General features: G+C 40.6%; 2 protein-coding genes across 6 annotated transcripts in view; one reads left to right on the forward strand and one right to left on the reverse strand.

Annotated features, from left to right (window-relative positions):
- The first annotated feature begins 1,343 nt into the window (after positions 1–1,343).
- Positions 1,344–9,306, forward strand: LOC130588966 (aldo-keto reductase family 1 member B7-like). The gene is made up of 10 exons (XM_057390017.1): positions 1,344–1,452; positions 2,175–2,342; positions 3,354–3,470; positions 4,132–4,209; positions 4,688–4,810; positions 6,067–6,173; positions 6,394–6,475; positions 7,451–7,534; positions 8,389–8,471; positions 8,814–9,306. The coding sequence occupies exons 1-10, from the start codon at positions 1,384–1,386 to the stop codon at positions 8,854–8,856; spliced, it is 954 nt and encodes a 317-aa protein (XP_057246000.1). The 5' UTR covers positions 1,344–1,383; the 3' UTR covers positions 8,857–9,306.
- A 1,505-nt stretch (positions 9,307–10,811) lies between these two features.
- CALD1 (caldesmon 1) overlaps positions 10,812–19,074 on the reverse strand; it is a 106,180-nt gene continuing 97,917 nt past the window's right edge. For 2 of the 5 annotated variants that reach the window (XM_057390013.1, XM_057390012.1), the window contains exons 9-14: positions 18,905–18,983; positions 17,409–17,540; positions 16,324–16,416; positions 13,819–13,899; positions 13,546–13,579; positions 10,820–12,491 (exon numbers count right to left, since the gene is read on the reverse strand). In XM_057390013.1, coding sequence (XP_057245996.1) covers positions 12,460–12,491; positions 13,546–13,579; positions 13,819–13,899; positions 16,324–16,416; positions 17,409–17,540; positions 18,905–18,983 — 451 coding nt within the window. In that variant the 3' untranslated portion in view covers positions 10,820–12,459. Of the gene's footprint in view, positions 12,492–13,545; positions 13,580–13,818; positions 13,900–16,323; positions 16,417–17,408; positions 17,541–18,904; positions 18,984–19,074 lie in introns of all 5 variants that reach the window. The other 3 variants (XM_057390016.1, XM_057390015.1, XM_057390014.1) reach the window with 3 other exon arrangements.

Genomic DNA, 19,074 nt, shown 5'->3' on the forward strand with positions numbered 1-19,074 from the left:
GCCAAGGACAGCAGGAAGAGATTTTATTTAAATATAAATCCAGAACGTGCATTTGCCAACCAACTGAAAATACTGTCCTATAAAAGCAGTTTAAATAATGCAAATGCACGTAAATTTTAATGAATTGCATCAAACATCACGGTTAGTAGCTCAATAAYTCACAGTTGCCTTTTTATTTTGATAAGCAAACATTTTAAGACTAAGCATAAAATATTTAATTTTCATTCACGCTGTACAAGTCACAAGATGACACCAATGGAACTCCAATGGATGTAAACTGGTAGTCAGGGACCAGCAATGAGCCAGATGGAGTTTACAGCAATATAAGCAAAAAAAAAAAGCAGCAAAAGCAGCAAAGCATCCCCACTGACAACCAAACACAAACTCTGGGCTCTGTGACATGTGAGATGCCTAATGTAGGGTGCTGGACTTACATCAGCTTTATAGTGGGAAGAATCTCCTCTTCCAGACCGCTCCAGCTAAGCAGCCCAGTCCCTGCAGGCTCTGGCTCCTGATTCCTGAGRCACTGCACTCACACACCTGACACCTTTAAATATCAGTCTTTTCACCCTTCGCAAAAATCAGAGGGGTTATTTGGGCTAAAGCACTACCTGTCAACAAGGTGTGATCACAAATCCTTTTTGCAGCCTCTGACACCCCACCAGCACTGGCTGAAATTCTAACTGGAGCTTTCTTGGGAAGAGATTTCTTCACACAGACTGAGGCCACAGTCCCGCGAGGAGCCCACCCCTCTGCAAAGACAGGGAACACCGAACTGAGCTAAAACATGAGGCCACATTCACTTTTGAAAAATTCCTTTGTGAACAACAGGGATTTGGGTTTTTTTTTGAGGAAAAATATTAAAAATACTGTCCATTTGGCACCACTTGAGAGTGAGAAAATCCTCAAAAGGATACCCATTGCCTCATGACAAAATTCTTCTGGCAGGCCAAGCTCTCTCTCCTGCAGGACCATAGAATGATTAGGGYTGGAAAAGACTCCTAAGATCATCGAGTCCAACCGGTCCCCGTGTGTGACACCACCCATGTCCCCAAGTGCCACATCTGTGCACCTTTGGAGCACTTGCAGGGATGACGATTCCACCTCTACCTTGGACCAAGCAGAATACACGCCAAGTGCCAAGTCCGCGGCTGAGGCGTTTGCCCTGGCTTTCAAACAAACAGATAAATCAGCACAAAGAAACAGATAAATCATCACCAGATTTCTGTGGCCGGGCCTGCCTCAGGCCGSCGGGCATCCCGCGTCTGCCGCAAATGACGAGCGGGGAGGGGCGGGGCGGGGCCGGGGCAGCTGTGCTCCTTATAGCGGCCTCGGGCAGCCCGCAGCAGSCTCCGACCGACGGACGGACCGACAGACAGCACCATGGCCATCCCCTGCGTGGAGCTCAGCAACAAGATGAAGATACCCGCCCTGGGGCTGGGCACCTGGCAGGTACCAGGGCAGCACGAAGGCAGCGAGAGCGGGCGGGTCTCCGGCAGGGGATGCCAAGATGTGAAATAAAGTTTAAAAAATCAACATAGGAAAGGAGGCAGCACGACTAAGAGCGGGATCCGTGCCCTGCGTGGGGCCGTGGGGTCGGTCTGGCCGCCCGCTCGCTCGCAGGGCCGATGGCGGYCGCTTGTGTAACCGGGCGGGCTGCCAGAGCGGGGGGGCCGCGGGGAGCCACAGACCAGGGGGAAAAGGCAAAAAAAATACATAAAACAGCGGCTAAAGACGGTGGAAGGATAAAACAGTATAAAACAGAGGGGAAGCAAAAGAAACTTACAACTAAGACCGAGCAACAGCTACTCGCAGCCCCGGGATGGGGTCGCGGTCTGAGGGGGAGCCTGGCCACGGATGGGCCCTCGCAGGGAAGGTTTGGGGATGTGGCGAAACGCCTTGGGCAACAAAGGGAGCAAAGAGGGGAAATGATAGTGGATGTTGCGCTGCTGGCAGGGGCAGAGCTAARAGTCTTGCAGAAACAAACTCTTGCACTGTAGTCCCATTCCCTGCAAAAATGCTGTTTGCCTGGAAACTGGTGGATTTCAGTTAAATGTGGGTGATGAGGAAACTCCAGGACCAGCTGGAAAGGAGGACTTTTTAAAGCTATCACAGTAGTGAGACCTGGCAGGAGGACATGGAAGAGCTCATGGTTGGCTTCTGTTTGCTTTCAGGCTCCCCCAGGAAAGGTGGAAGAGGTGGTGAAGGTTGCTATCGATGCCGGCTACCGCCACTTCGACTGTGCCTATTTCTACCAGAACGAAAATGAAATAGGGAATGCAGTCCAGCAGAAGATCAARGAGGGAGCTGTGAAACGGCAAGACCTCTTCATTGTCACTAAGGTACATGGATGTAAGGCTGTTGAGGCATTTAGCTTTCATTGCAGAAAAACCCTTGTTTTACCTGTCAAGTAATATAGGAACCTGTTCCCTTCTCTGACATTCACTTCATGGTTTTCTTGTTGTGTGCTAAAAGTTCCATCTTGCGTTTGCAATTTGGACTCAGTTTTGTCAGGAACTACTGACAACTTAGGAAAGATAGCACAGATTATTACTGATCTAATAATTTCCTCGAATCGATTAAGTCAATTATACTGAATGCTCAATTGGACACACCCAAGAAAGATAAAGTTGGCTTCATCAGTGCTAAGCAAGATATTTGAAAACTGTTGTATATAAGTCATAATCCTAAAAGAGAACAGAAATCAATGTAAGAGACTTAAATCTGAAGTATTTTATATGTCTTTTTCTTCATTCCTTTATCTCATCCAGTTGTCTCAGAAGCGCTCCTTACCAAAAAAACCAGTTCAACTAATAAATTTATGACTTGGGGTTTTCACCAGCAAAACCAGAAAACTTTGAGTGTAACAGCTAAGCTTTTCCACAGTAACCCTTGTTTTTGTTTAAAAATATGGTTTAATTTTATAATTGATGCAAGATCTTCTATTTAAACAACGTGAATTTTGTTTTCAAAAATTAAGTAAAATTGGCTACTGCTCTCACTGTGGACAGTTGGAAGGATAGAAGAAAGTAGTATTGAGCTGCTCAATACTCAAACTTACGCTGAAAAAATTTCTAACACTGACAGCTTTGCTGTGTCAGATATCCTTGCCAGAGTGATACACTTTGGTGTGAGAATCTCTTCTCATAGGTGGGAATCCTGACTCTCCCTTCACTGCTGCCAGCTTTGTGGTGTGTTTGTCCTGCCTTAACAGYGAAATGTTTACATCATCATCTTTAGCCTGTACTGAGGGAGGGAGCTGTCCTCCCAAACCACCAAGTGAGCAGCTTCTGTCCCCTGGTCTGCCCTGTGGGAGCTGTAAAGCCACAGTGGGGTTTGCTTTCTTCCCTCAGCTGTGGAACACATTCCATGAGAAGTCCTTGGTTAAGGTAGCGTGCAAGAAGAGCCTTAGTGCACTGCAGCTGGACTACCTGGACCTCTACCTGATGCACTTCCCCATGGGATTCAAGGTAGTGCTGCTCTCCACACCTTTCCTCCTTACCTGCATGGAAACATGGTGCATTCTCTTATTTATACTGTGACCATTTTCATTACATAGATGGGATATGCTGTGGTTCATTTGGCTCCTRCCTGAACCCAGTGGTAGCAGGCATTTGGTCACTGAGTAGGGATGGGTTTTTAGCACATGGGTATGGCTTTTCATGCCTGTTGGAATGAGATAGCTGTACGTGTGAGCCCCTGGGTTTGATGGTAACCAGCACTGGATGGTGGTTCCAGCATAGCGTCTCTGGTTTTGGAGATACTGGCTTGGCCAGAAGTAACCAACAGTGAAAAATGAAGCATAGCACAGAATGTGCTTCTTCCCCCAGTCTACATCTGTGTAAAATAAATAAAAAACTAGAATAAAAGTGCTGGGAGGTATCTSTTCCCTTGTCTCCAGATCTGCCAAAGTTACATCAATATTACTAATCCCCATACTCTTTGCATGCAGGGACTGGTTTTGAGAAATATGGCCCTCATCCAAAAGAGAATACTGATGAATATAATTTTTAGTTATACAATATGTTAACAACCTAATTTGCTGCCTGTAAAYGCAGCAGTTTACTAGTGCTAGTACACTGTAAAAAATTCAACACTTAAAAGTGCRTATTGTCTGCCTTGAAATAACAGGCTGGTGAAGTGCTGCATCCTCTGGATGACAAGGGTCACAGTATTCCCAGTGACACTGATTTTCTGGACACATGGGAGGTAAGTCAATATTTGCTYTTTAGAACAGGTATCAACACTAATATATATGATGGAGAAGAGATCTGTCRGCAAAATTAAATTGAGGGATACATTTGGGTATGGAAGACAGTCACACAAATCTGTATTTCAGCCAGATAGCTGCTTCTTCCTCTTGTTTTGGGGAGCAAGAAGGGGTTGTTTTTAGTAAGGCTAAGGAGGAGGAATCTGTTAGCACTGTAAGTGCTGCTGCTAAAATATTTGAATATCTACAATGGCAAAACCAACCCAAAGATTAATCCAGGYGTGGCTGTTAATTTACTGGGTGTTTCACTCAGTTAGGATTATTTTTTTTTTTTTTGTAAACTGAGATACTCTTATTGAATTTAATCTAGAGTGAGTTGTTTRTTCATTTGTCACAAGCTTGAAAGAAGTAAAATAATGTAGCTTGACAGTAATCCCACCACCTCAYTCCCACACCTTTGTTGTCCTTACTCATTAGGCCATGGAAGAGYTGGTGGATTGTGGTCTGGTAAAAGCCATTGGTGTCTCCAACTTTAATCATGAGCAGATTGAAAGAATCTTGAACAAGCCAGGACTGAARCACAAGCCTGTAATGAACCAGGTGAGATTTTTATTTGAATTTCTCGTGTMACCTTGGGGTCTAGAATCAYAGAATGGTTAGGATTAGAAGGTACCATATGGATCATCTAGACCCAACCTTTCATCTATGGGCAAGGAACCTTACTCTYAGAAGTACTCCTATTTAGAATGTGTGTGTGTGTATACACATGTATATATAGAGTCTGCCAAAATTAATATAATATATAAATATGCTATCCATGTCCTATATAAATAATRTMTCATYTATATAATATATATTTGCTCTATAAATTCCTATGATGTATAATTAAAGTAGTCTTAACTATTCAGCAAAATCCCCACGGTGAGTTTCTGCACCAGCACGGGACTATACAGGAATGCATTGCAGTTAGTTACACAACACAAAATAAACTACTCAACTTCACCATGGAAAGGAGGGTTGAAGTGAACAATTACATGACAAATTCTCACCACATACTTCATTAATGTAATCACGGGTTACAGCAGGTTAGGGACCTTCTGTTTTTCTTCCATATGTGACTTCTTTGCACTCAGCTGCGGGTGCTGAATGCCCATCGCTTCCAGATGGGGAATCTCCAGGGAAATCCCGACACTAGCTCAGGTCTAAATAAACTATTGTTGGTTTTTTTCATGTCACCATGGCCAGTGGAAAACTCTAACATTAGGAAACAGCTGGGTATGTGCCCAGGGCCACATGAGGCAGCACAGACACAGCCCTGTGGCCACACCATGGCTTGTGGCATGTTGAACAGCATCCCCTTGAGGCTCTTGTTGCTTTCCTTTCAAGAACATCTTGCCCAAACATCTGGCTGCAGCATAAACTTTCTTCGTTAGATGGCCCCTTAGATGATCTCCCCAGACTTCTTTAGGAATCAGGGAGGCTCTTTGAGGCAAGGAGAGGTTGGGTGACTGAGAAAATAAATTTGAAACATTCTGTGCTGCTCCTCTGAACATGCAATCCTGCCCTGCAGTAGTTCAGGAAGACTCATTTCCCAGATTCCACACAGATAACATTTTCACTCTTCTCATCTGTTTTTCACTCTCTGTGTGTAATATGTAGCTTGAGAAAYCCCTGTGATCTGCTAGGCCTGTAGATACTGCTGTGACATTAATAACTTCTTCATAAAAAGATAGATTTGAATGGTGGTACTGGAAGTCAAGTCTTCCCGTTTTCTGTGACCCAAGAGGATTTAAAATGTAATGCTCTGCAGCCCAGAGAAGTCTGCCTCTTCATCAACTATCTTTCTGTGCTTGCAGGTGGAATGCCATCCATACCTGACCCAGGAAAAGTTGGTCAAGTACTGTAAATCCAAAGGGCTTGCTGTGACTGCATACAGTCCCCTGGGCTCTCCTAACCGCCCATGGTAAGAGGGAATTACAACTTTTTAGTATAGAAAACAGTGCAGCTTGAACCATGAAAATTATTATTATTAGRAAATTTGTAAATAGTACAGGTAAATACAGTAAATAATACAGGTAAAATGGAAAGTGCTGTTCCTTTGATGCAGGTCATGTCACATAATGTAAGGTTCCCTACAGCGAAGCTATTACCTTTCAAACATCAGTATCTCTATTTTTTAACAGGGCTAAGCCAGGGGAACCTATGCTGCTGGAGGATCCCAAGATTAAAGAAATTGCAGCTAGACATCATAAAAGCCCTGCCCAGGTAAGTGGGATTGTCAGGGCTATTTCTCCTCCTCTGATGTTCTACAGGCTGATGGCCAGTCCTGGTGGATGTTGCCTTCTCTAAAGATGCAATGTAATGGGGCTGAACTTGACTTTTCATTCTGCCCAAGTCCTTAACAGCATTTCTAAAACTATCAGCTATTTTCTAGGAGGTCTTGAGTGCAGAGTTTTAGGGTGGATTGGTCAGTGACGGTACATGCTTACCTCAGGTGTTCAGCTTCCTAAACTTTTTATTCCTTTCTTGAGCTAAGTTAGCTTTCAGAAGAGTCCTGTAATTTGTAAACTTACTTGGTTGCTCCCCAGCTTACATGGGAGAGCAGTCAAATGTAGGACAGCAGCTACTATTGAAAGCTGCTTGATTATTTAGGATTTTTTTTTCTCCATTAGTTTGCTAGTCATACAAATTGTTGCCTGGGGTATACAGAAACTGCATTTCAAACAAAGCCATATGTTTACATGCAAAGACAATCATATTTTAAGACAAGCAGAGCAGGACAAAAATATTGTATGCAACAGCTCTGGGACTTTTAAATTCTATAAATAATGTTTTTATGGATTTCAAAAAGCTGAACCTATGTGAGGTACTTACCTGTGAGCCTAAAATAATCTGTAGTATTATTATGCCCATTGTGCTCATATAATACTCATATAATACAAGCCAGAGGATCATAATTTTTCTGCTTCTACCCTAAATAAAACCAAAACAAATCCCGGAAAAGCCACAATATAGAAACCGCATAGGCCAGAAACAATTCCAGTTTGCCAGTAGACTGGAAAATACATAAGCAAATCTTGGCATTTCAAACTCTTGTATGGAAACTGGTAGTCTTCCAAAGAGTGAATACAGTTGTAGAAAAATCAATTGGTTTGTAGATTAAAAAATAAAGAACTTAAAATGCATTTGAATAGATTTCTTGGTATCTTTGTTTTCATGCTCCTCCTTGTTCTTTCCTAGGTCCTGCTCCGGTTTCTGGTCCAAAGAGACATCATTGTCATTCCCAAGTCTGACAAACCCCACCGTGTTGAGGAAAACATGAAGGTGAAGTTTCCATTGGAAATGCTGCTGTCTGGTTTAATGCAGGATAGGCACCYATACCCATAGCCCCTCCATGTTTCCAAGCAGCACCTGAGTCGTTGGAAGGGCAGKGCAGAGATTTGAAGACTGGGGCTCAGCACTACCAAACCATCTGGGGAAAAACATTTTATTCCTGCTAGGAGAGAAATGGGTTGCATCAGGGTTGTCTGAGCTCTGCTGCCCTGGAGAGGGAATCCCAGGTTTGGACTTGCCCTTGGGGAAATCTCAGGAAGTCCGTCCTTAGCGTGTAAAGCAAGAAGTTGTGAGCACCAGGCCTGTTGCAGTTTGTCTCACTTTGAGGCTGTGGTTCCCCTTGGCAGTGAAGTTTAGCTGGATGTTTGCTCATAAGGTGTGGCATCTTTTGTAATAGCTCTGTGTTGCTCTCAATCCATGCTGATAGGGTTGCGAGTTATTTCTCCCATGAACCTCTAGYAGGAATTCTTATGTGATTAACTGTGAGAACTATTTGCAGTTGATATCCAGTAATCCTCTCTCGTAGCAGAAAATGTACCTCTAGTTGCAGTGTTTGAGACATATCCTGAGCACCTTAAGTCTTCTGTCTGTGCATTACAACACCAAGTGCAGTGTGTTGGCATTCAGCCACCCAGAAATGTTAAGACATTGCTATGAACAGCACCCCAGAAAGAGAAGGACTGTCTGTTACTTCGAGGTTTGTTACTTGCCTGAGAAATAAGAGGATTGCTTAACTATGTTTAATATGTACCTACCTCAAGTCATAAGTGCACGAAGCAAACTTAGTAGCCAACTACCCATGAACCTAACTAAAAAAAAAATGTGTTGTTTTCTTTCCCTGCTAGGTGTTTGACTTCGAGCTGTCTAAAAAGGAGATGGATGTCATCCTCAGCTTTAACAGGAACTGGAGGGCAGTTCCAGTGCTCCAGTATGTTCCTTATTATCGTTACTATCCATTAGTCCTATTTCTGTCTGTATTTTTACCCCCCCTGTCTTGAAAATATGCATGACCAAAACCAGGGGGAGCTCAAACTTTAAACCCGGTACCTCAGGTAATGAGGCATGTCCTGGAACATCAGGAGGGTGATTGATCTGGAGWGTTCCCTCCAGCATATTGGTGTTCCACGGACTTTCTCATGAGCCTGTGTTCAATTCAATGACAGCTGCAGAAYTTGAGCACATTGGCACTGGGTGAAGGAGACTGCCTCAGGGAAATGCTGCTCGAGATACTTTCTGCAATACTTGAATAACAAGGTCCTTCTCTTTCCAGAGCTGTCAATCACAAGGACTACCCATTCAATGCAGAGTATTAAATGCAAGTGGTTTCCTGCAAGACCTCCTTAACGCCTTACAGATTGGAAGATGTACTCTGCAGCTTGATCTTGATTTCTTCTTCTGTACTTGACAATCATAAGCAGTTAACTTTTTCTCCTTTATTTAGGAGATCACTAGCTGATGCAAGAATGTGTCAATAGAGCTGGGTTTTTTGTAAAGAGGGTTAGAAGAAATCTGGTCTTGATTAGTAGTAAAAAGACAATGTCTCTAATTCCTTTTTATCTGGTCTTCCTTAATTACATTCATGTTTAACAAAAAACTAGTTACTTACATGGGATTTTTATACTTTATTTCYAGTGTGGTCAGTCACACTGGCTCATAAGTCACTGTCACAGAATGCTCTAATGGCTTTGCTTTTTATATAGTTGTGATTTTTATAGAGTGTATCTCTTAATGCTTTAAAATTTTATATGAATAAAGTTTTATTAACAATAAAAGTTGATCAGTGTAGTGCTTAAATTTTTTTTATACAGTTAGGCATGTTTTTCTAAAGTCTGGGGTTTTACAAATGTTAATACAGATAGAATTAAGTTTCTATAATTCCTGTACAAGGAGAGTGCATACAGATAACTTTGTGGCTTATGCTTCAAAAACAGCATTGTGCTCTAGCTAGGACCTAAAGAACAAAGCTATTGCCTCACATARCCCTTCCTCTGAATACTTAGAAACTGAACTCCTGTGTAATCAGTGGTGAGAGTTGAAGACAATATCATAGGCAGTGATAAGACACAGTAAAATCACCCTGCTAAACACAAGAGCTGCCTCCAACACCAGACTGACTGCACTGGGAGTCTCAAATGTAAACCTGGATTTTTGCATTTGCGGGCAGCATCCAGAACATTGCATTCAGACACGGGCTGGCTGTGTCTAAGGAAAGCATGGAAAAAAACTCTACTTCAAAAACACCAAAGCAAACTCTGAGGTACGCTCACAATTAATTGCTCTAAAATATTTTCAGGTAGATATTGCCAAAGCYGAGCTGGTTTGTGGCATTCTGCATGCAGCTGCAAGAAAGCCAACCACAATTTGGTATTCTMTGAAAAACCATCACCTTCACAATACCAAGAGATCTTGCAGTGCTGTTCAGTCAGCCACCAGGATTTGTCCTTGGTGAATTCTACCAGGAGGTGGTGCCAGGTGAAAGCAAAACATGACCATACCACTTTATCGTATTTCCTAAAAAAAAGCCCCATTGTACGTGGCACACTTCCACACCCTCAAAAAAAGGCAATAACCAGGAGGAAAAGAAACTTACCAGCAGCACAATGGAAAGTGTCACTTCAACAAAGCTTGTGGTGACTCGTAGTGACACAGTCRGGCCTTGCAAGGCAGGAGAACAGGCACGCTTCCGAGCATAGCAGCTCTTTGCAGGTTAAATTAGGCAGCATCCAATTATTTCTCCCCCAGTAGTTCTGAAAGCTGTGCCTGCTGCAGCCTTCCCATGGAGCTGGCAGCAGCCTGGGGGTTCTCTTTTAGTTGGCTGTGACCTGCTTAAAGCAGGGCATTGCATGCTGTACTGCTGTTAGAGCAAAAATGAAGGGACACAGGAGGATGTCAGGAGAGCCTGCAGCTCCATCTCTGGGATCATCCAAGCCTGGAAGCACATTCCACCAAGGCAGACAGAAGAAACAGTGGTTCTTACACAGAAAGCTTGTTTCAAAGCAGGCAGGCAGACAGCTGCACCACTGGGTCAGAACATGCTTTGCTGAGTACGCTGCCTTCTAGATGATGCACAGCCCCTGTCCCGTACTGATAAACAGGACAATTAAGATTAATTCCCTCCACCCACCTTGGGAATATGTTTGTTAAAGCTGCCAATTTTACAACCTGTCTGTCTGCTGAAGAATAGTACAACAGGAGAGACATCTTTACCTTATCTCACACAGACTTTGCAGAATTCCTATCCCACTTACAACAGCTGGTCCATTCCTACTCATTAACAAACAGGGGGCTGCTGATGGAAATATTCCATTTATTGTGGATGCAGTTTCAGAATACATTGTTTGAACAAATTTTTTTTATTGCAGCTATCAGATGTATTTGAAAGACTTAGAGGAGTGTTTACGAAACCCCCATACAGAAAACATGACAATGCACAGACAATGTCAGGCACAGTTTCACCCCCTGCAGATAACTTCGTGCATCTCTATAAGTAAACAAGATGTTTCAGCCAAGCAGGGGAGCTCAGCTTTGGGTTGAAATATAACAATGCACTTCTTTGTGAAGAAGTCAGATGCTATRAGAGATGGAAGTGGTGAAAAGGGAAATCCCAGGGGTTCTAATGCACAACAAAGCTGTTAACAACATGCTCAGGGGCTACTTGAGTTGCTCAGTTTATGCCACCCATACACTGTAGGATGTAAATGCTAAACTGTATGGCATGTAAGCTCAAACCAAGCCGATGTCTTATAGCCATGTGTTTACTATATACAAATGAAAACACCTGTAAATTAGATATTCAGGASAGAGGTAAAAAGAAGCATTATAAAGATAAAGGTTTACTTCATTTTCGGTGGACCTGATGGATGGCAAGATTTAGTGTACAGTCATTTGAAACAAGCTCCAACTCTGTTCACTTTTTTTTCTTTTTAATAATGGTAGTTTCATATAAATTAAACTACAAMGTTTTATACAAGTGGCCTATTTTTGACCCTCTATACCCTTACCTTTTCCTCTTTTAAAAACTATACTTTCTTTTTAATTACCCATTACTGGGCAACTGACATTAAATTTTTTTTAATACTTATCTCACCATACCTCTAATGGCAATTATGAAATCTTAYTATAGAAAAGTGTGTGATTTTCTCTTTATTTTTTTAAGCTGTGATATTGGCTAATTATGTATGTTTATTGCTAAATATAATACTCTAGCACATATTAAAGCATTCTACCATTAGTAGTGCCTTTAGACTAAACTTTGTAAAGCTATGTGTGTATATATATTCTAGATTGCATTCAATTACTAGTCACTAACAACAAAAAGAAATATCAGTACCGCTGTCAGCTAACATAATCATCCAATTTTAGGTATTAACTTAAACTAGAATGGAAATATTGATACTTTAAAAAAGTATAAAACAAAAGAAAATATTAAAACACGTTATTGATGCAGTATTTCTCATGACATGGGCAACTTACAGAAAATATTACATTGTCAACTAAAGATATTTCTTCCATGCCTTAGTCTAAAGTGCAGAAAGAAAAAGACTTCTGTATTACAAAAGTAACCACTGTTTTTATAGGTCTGCTGCACACCTTCCTCAAGCAACTTTTCTTTACATGCGTTTTGGGTTGACCTCTAATGCCAGTTGAAATCACTGTTCAGATACATAGTTATAACTATCAGTAGGAGATCTATATATTTCACAGCATGGGYTTCTTTAGGAATAAAGGCTCTTGTGCAAAGGCAGTACTATTCTGATGAATGTCTAGACTGATTATTAAATACAGTGCTAATATACATGGTTTTAACTGGGATAATGCAAAAAGACATTTTGGTAAATAAACATAAATATAAAAAGAACAATTTAGCACTTTTTCCTTTTTTTTTTCCCCCAAACTGATTGGTCCAGCGTGGCCTTCTATGGTTCTTTCTCAATTTGTCTCAAACCTGCTGGGAAAGAGCTAGATTAAATATGGCTTGAAACAGCCCAAACACATCCCTAGAACAGAAACGGCACAGATCTAGATTAAGATGTAAGACAGGACACRAGCTGGGTGCTGCTGTGCTCATGTACTCTGAGGTCCTCTCCAAGAGGACAAAAGGCAGGATTTCAGCCTTTGAGAAGAGGTTCAGCAGCGCCCAAAGCTCTCTGCAGGGCCTATTCCTGTGGGTGGGATTGAGAACACCCTCCAAGAGAGCACAGCTGATTAACACTGAGTGAGCCTGAAAACCCCCTCCTGACACTTTGGTTTAAAAAGGAGAAGAGGAGCCAAACAACTCTGCTTTGCATAATTCTAAGCCAATAAGGAAACTTCACAGGCATACTATACCTCTGGCTTCACATAAAAACCACCAAAAAWGTGTGTRCACATGTGAAAGTGTAAAAAACCAAAAGGTTCTCTATATTTGATCGTTTCACTCTTAGTAAAGAATCAAGGGATGTTGCAAAGCATCCTTAAAGCTACTAAATTGATCAGTGAACTTCCATTCTTCCYCACTGGTTCTTAGCCACATCATTATTTTAATTTGCTTTATTTGGAGTGCTTTCTGTTAAAATTAAAAGCTAGGAGGACTGTTCTGCTGATTTATTTCTGTAAAAGCAGGTTGTGTTTCACCAACTTGTGGTTTCAAAACAATAATAGTATAACTATTTTTGCCTTTAAAAKACACCAATGCACAGCTCCAAGAAAAGCAGCTTCTCAACCATTCATGTTTCAATGATATTGCAATGGAGCTTTTGAAAGGCAAAAGGGTTTTTTTTTGGCAGCAATGTCAACAGCTGCAGAATTCTAAAACACAGGTATACCTGTGTGAAAACGTRGCAATGTTTCTACATTGTAATATGTCTTAAAATATATGTATTTCATTATTATATATTATTAAATAATATATGTATGTTAATAAAGATACATATATTGTATGCATTATATATATGACTATATTATGTATGTAGTAATATATAATAGAAAAAGAGATGCAAAGTATGCATTATGGTATTACTTACCATTAGTCTCTGATTTTTTCCCCATAGCTGCTACCTGTTTAAAAAAGCAAAAAGCCACAATTAAAATTCCATATAGCAGAATAAAGGAGAAAAAAAATCAACTCCATGCAAAGGATAGATGTTCATACATAACACTCACATAACAGCTCTGCCAAAAAGGAATATAAAATTTATACACTGCTTTCTGCACCTCATTCTACTTGCTTTTATAGATAAAAAGGTGGGTTAGTAACAGAACATTATCATCCAAATACTGCACAGAAGTGTTATTACCTTTGAAGAAGCAGCTGGCTTCTCCACTGACTGCTTCTCCCAGAGATTGCGTTTGCCGGATACATCTCCTGGTCTTAAATCCTGTATTTTTAATATCACAAAACAGAATCCAACATTAGTTCATGCTTATTTTCACTTGTTAAAGAAAAAGTTAGAATGCAACTTCCTTATAAGAAAAGTTGAGGMACATCCATCAGTGGTAAATATTACACTGTCTATCAGTTATAAAAGAATTATATTTCACAAAATGATTCTGCACATGTACACATTTTAAGACAAAAATCCATTCTGTTGCTTCTATTTCATATGGCACAGACTGGTCTTAACTTAGTATGTTCAACCAATGGAGTGTACTGAAGGGTTACTGCACTACCAGATTTTTACAAAAGACAATTCCAGTTTTTGCAGGAAAAAACCACATTTTTTTCAAGGACAGTATTTCTACTAAGGAGGACTTCAAAAGTAGCTTGTCTCAGCCATTTTAGATCAAAATATTTTATTTTAAAAACGGAAAAAAATAGAGTAGGGCTATTGGAACAAGGGAAAACCAGATCATACTCTGCATTCTTAAATGTATGTTTCAGGATTTATCTCTGTAGTCTTTCATAACCATTTTAATTTCCATTGCATCCTTTGCAACCTTAGGATACACCAATCACTAGCATGACAGAAAAAACAAAACAGAACAAAAATAATTTGAGRTAAATTTATTAAAGAATAGTAGTATTCTCTGAAAATGAGTGTATTATAGAGACTTTAATTAAAACTCCATAAAAATGTTAAGCAGCTTCCTTGGCAAAAAAAAGAGGGCTACAAATGAAAATTAAATCTGCTAAGCAGATAGATTGATATCTACCTCTGTACATGGCAAACAAGAGACTCAAACAATTTTAGACATATGCACTCTCCTTTTCARAAAATATCCAAGCCCTGCATGTTTCCAGAATCCTGTACTTGCCATCCATAGGGAGGCAGTTTTCTGCACATGAGAATTTCTGCCTGTAAAATGCTCAGTGATGAATGAAAATGAGATTTCTACAAGGGGGTATTTGCACCCAACACAGATCCTCTAGAGCTGGTCATAATTTGCAGCCACAGTGGGTTGCTGATGATTAAAACTTGAAGCCAATTCTGCACTTTATAAAGTGAATTCAGTAGTAGCATAGGAAGGAAGAAAATGACAGACTTGCAGTTGACCTTCTCACAAAGTCACTTGCAGTGGATATTGCCACAAAACCTTTCTCATAGACCTGAAATAATTTGGGATCTGTGATTTAGCTTCAACATAAAACTGAGCTCTTTGCTACCWCTACCTTGAATTCAATAATGTTCCAAAACCCACAAGAATTGTGATGGTCATAAAAACTTTGAACACTTCTTTATTTTGGTGGAATGCGATGGGGGTAAGAAGTTATTTGTTAAATAAGAAATTCTAGGTTTCTCTTTGATTAATCCTGACTACAAAAACTAAAAACCACAGATTACAGATGTATATAAACCTTCATAGTCAATTATAAACAGGTTTACCTGACCAACTTAGCAAACAGACCCTCAAAGAAGAAGGAGGAGGGCACGTTTCTTCTAGCAGAGACATTGAAAGAAGAAAAAACAATCTATTGAGAAAGAGGGAAATTAAGACATAGATAGAAACAGTTGGCTGAGGGAAAAACAAGAGATTAAATTTACATTACTTAAAAGATTCAACTTAAAAGAAAGAGAGAAAAATCTGGAGGCAGGTTCTGTAACRGACAATGGCTGCAAATTTCAATCTCCTCTTTAGGACAAACAGGAGTGTGAATTGAGAAAGTGTTTTCCAGGATACACCACTTATAAAGGGCACGTGGAGTGGCAGAAAAACACTCTATGAGGATAMAGGAAGACACCAGTTCTTTAACAAAATCCTAAAGTTGAACCATTAACACCACAAGCAATTCTCCAATATGGGCATTTACAGTTCCAGTTCCTCATCCTTACCCCTCCCCGTCCCATGTTTATTCCTGCTCCTTCTCACACTCCCAGCTTACTACCTKGATAGAATTTTCTGCTCTGATTCTTGCTGAAGTAATGGGCAGGGCTAAAGGGCCTTCATTAGAAATTACGTTTAGGCTCATAAAGAATGAAATTATTTCAGTAGTATTTTAAAACATGCTTGGAAGATATTGGGGCCAAACCCCAAGTGCTTRTAAATTACAAATCCAGAGTCTATGGCTGGTAATGTCTAAATTAATGGTAAGCCTTTCATGGGAGAAAAAATCCTTCTCCATGAGAGCAGTGCTTCTCTGAGCTTGTCTTTTTAGAGCACCTCTGAGCTATAAAGTGAGAACTGCCCCGTTTCCTCTCCCATTTTCTGCCTACCAAGGAGCCAGGAGCCAGAGGGTCTCTGTGACTTTCCAAGAGGACATGAAGCAGAGTTRCTCCAAAGGCCACCAGCTGGCCAAGGGAAGTACCAACTGCCCAAGGAGAGAACCCACCTACTGCAGAAAGGGCTGCTCCAAGTTTACTTACAGAAGGTTTTGGAGCAGATTTGTTGCTCTCTGGGGTCTTGGTCAACCACTCGTTGATACGACTGGAGACACCGACCTTCAGTCCAGCAGTTTCCTGCAAAATGATGAAATCTCATCAGAAGACATTCAGAATGGCTTTTCCTCTTTTTTTCATGGATTAGATTAAAAGCAAAGCCAAGCCTAATACAGAGATTCTCACTGAGCCTATGGCTCGTTCAGAGTTATCCTGGCGCTCTGAAGGTTCTGTCCCTATGAATTACACAGCACTATTGCCCTCTAGTTTCCGTTCATGATAAATGTAGACTCACAAAAATATTTCCACATTACTGCTAACCCAGTAATAAACATTAGACATAAACAGGCTGTTTCTGTCACTAGCCCAAACTCCAAACTCAAAAAATCTTTAGCTTAATAGAAGAGACATCAGTCCAAATCTACTTCTTTTCTCTTGTTAGATTTTTTTTCTTGTTACAATATTTTTTTAAAAAGCACACAGTAGAGGAGTTAAGTGGCCTAAAATTTAAAATATTAAACCTTTAAAAGTATAGAACAAATTACTAAAATTTAATAACTACCTGTAATAACCTACTTCAATCCATGCCTCATTTTTTTTTTTTTTTGCCTACGATGAATGCTCATCAACTTGTATCAATTCATAGAAAGAAAATGTTGCCTTAAGGATTTACACAGAAAAGCTAGAGGTCTCACAAATACTTTTATGCAGTCTCTATAAAATATCATCACTATCTTGCCTATTCAATCCTTCTCTGCCCCCCAAAAGAATTCTTCCCAACACGAAGAATTTCTTTGTACTCGGCTTGAACTACCCAGATATATTTGTCTAAGATATCTGATGTGGCTCTGGAATGTCTCATAACTTAGCTCAGTAGGTCACTAAATTCTTCCATTATACTCAATATTGCAGTCACACAATCTTGTGGATTTCTGAGGTCTTCAGGATCCTTTGGGATATCCTTCAGCAGTGATGTCAACAGGGGCAGACAGGCTTACTCACAGGAACACGAACAGCAAGGTCAGGTCTAGAGCATAATTCTTTATAATCACTATGTTAAATTAAACACATACCTTATTTGGAGTTCCTGTCCCAGAGGGTGATGAAAAAACATTCCCTTTCTCCCACATGCTCTTGATATTACGGACCCCCTCAGCTGGAACATGAAGGTCAGAAGCTTTGGCTGGTCTTGAAGCCTTTGTGCCCTGGAGAAAAATGGGTGCCAGTTGGTGTTTGGCATTAGGAGCTGGATTTGCAGGGTGCTTTCACTCAGAGAATGCAGCATCTGTATGAGGTTCTAGCACTGATCATGCAAAGATGAGGAGGAGTACCCAGCTCAAGAGGTGCCACTGAGACTCCCTTCCCTTCGCAATTTTCAGCTGCACCCTTGACAYAACCAGCTGTGAAAACAGCACTCATTTATTTTTTTGTTCATTACCTTTCTAACACCCATGGCAAACCACAGCTCTGTACACAACTGCTCCAAGGCTTTCAAATCTTAGTACCTGAATCCTGGAAGCCTGGCTCTCTTAGGGACACAGCTAAGGAAACCCTTATGTAGAGGCAGGGGGGAAAGGCTGATCTGTCATTCAGCATCAGATTCTGCTCCATCTGTCCCAGACAAATGAACCTCAGCAACACAGGATTCTAGGGGTAAATCTCAGCAATTACAATATGTTTGAAACAAGGTGTTTTTMCATTGAGTGGAGAATTGAGGGGGRGAAAGGGGAGTTGGGTGGCTTTTTGGAAATGTGTCTTTTGCATGGTTACTAAAAATATCAGACTAAATTCCTCCACTTTCTTCTTTTCTAAATTCTTGCATATTTTACATATCATAGATTTGATGAGAGTAAGAACCTGTATGAGTGATGCTTTGCCTCTCTAGTTGCAAAGAAAGTCAGACTTGGCAACTTGTGGACAAACCAAAAACTCAGTGAAGGAAATACTTCAAGTGAGATGGCAGTTGGATACAGTTGTATCAAACTCCTATTTTACCTTGGACTGTGAAAAGAAAAAGYTCTCAATTCTGGCTCTTAGGCACATTATTAACCACTTGTTGTCAAATTCACCTGAAGCCAAATTCTGCATTTTAATGTGATTTTGTTTTTCCTTTGTCACTACTTAACCCCCTAGTTCTGTGCAGAGTGTGTCTTTGCCAAGGAATTTCCCTGTGAAGTGACAGCCAGCAACACAGAGCCAGTTCCTTGTTCTCCTAAGCTGCTAAGTCAGCTCTGCCCAAGATGACCACCAGCTCTGTGCCTACAGCTCTCTCCTCAGCCAAGAAGAGGATGTGACTKTCACTCAGGGGGCTGACTGAATGTTCCAAAGCTACTGCAAGTTTATAAAACAGAGCAAATTGCAGAATGAAAAGGAAGACACAAATCTGAGGTTTTGTTTAGACAYATCTCTAAATGTTGGTTATAGATGTGCCTCAAGCATTTTGTTATTGAAGTTACATTAAAGAGGAGCTTGTGATCAAACAAATCCCTGTGATTCTTGAAGAGCAAATCAAAGGCTGATAAAGTCCAAAAGCCATTAGTAACTAGATCATTTATTGGGATTAACTCACCTCAATTGCACTAGTGTATTGCTCAAGTCTGCTGTCAATCTTTGAGACAACTGCTGTTGTCTGGGTGGGCTTCATACCACTACAGGGAGTAGAAATCAAAAAAGAAAGAATTATTATTCCCCATAATTAAACACTGTTGTTTGAATTGAACTTACTGTTTCTTTGCTTTA

Source organism: Malurus melanocephalus, unplaced genomic scaffold (genome assembly GCF_030028575.1).
Source record: "Malurus melanocephalus ecotype Western Australia unplaced genomic scaffold, MMel_1.1 scaffold_22, whole genome shotgun sequence".
In the NCBI taxonomy this organism is placed as follows: domain Eukaryota; kingdom Metazoa; phylum Chordata; class Aves; order Passeriformes; family Maluridae; genus Malurus; species Malurus melanocephalus.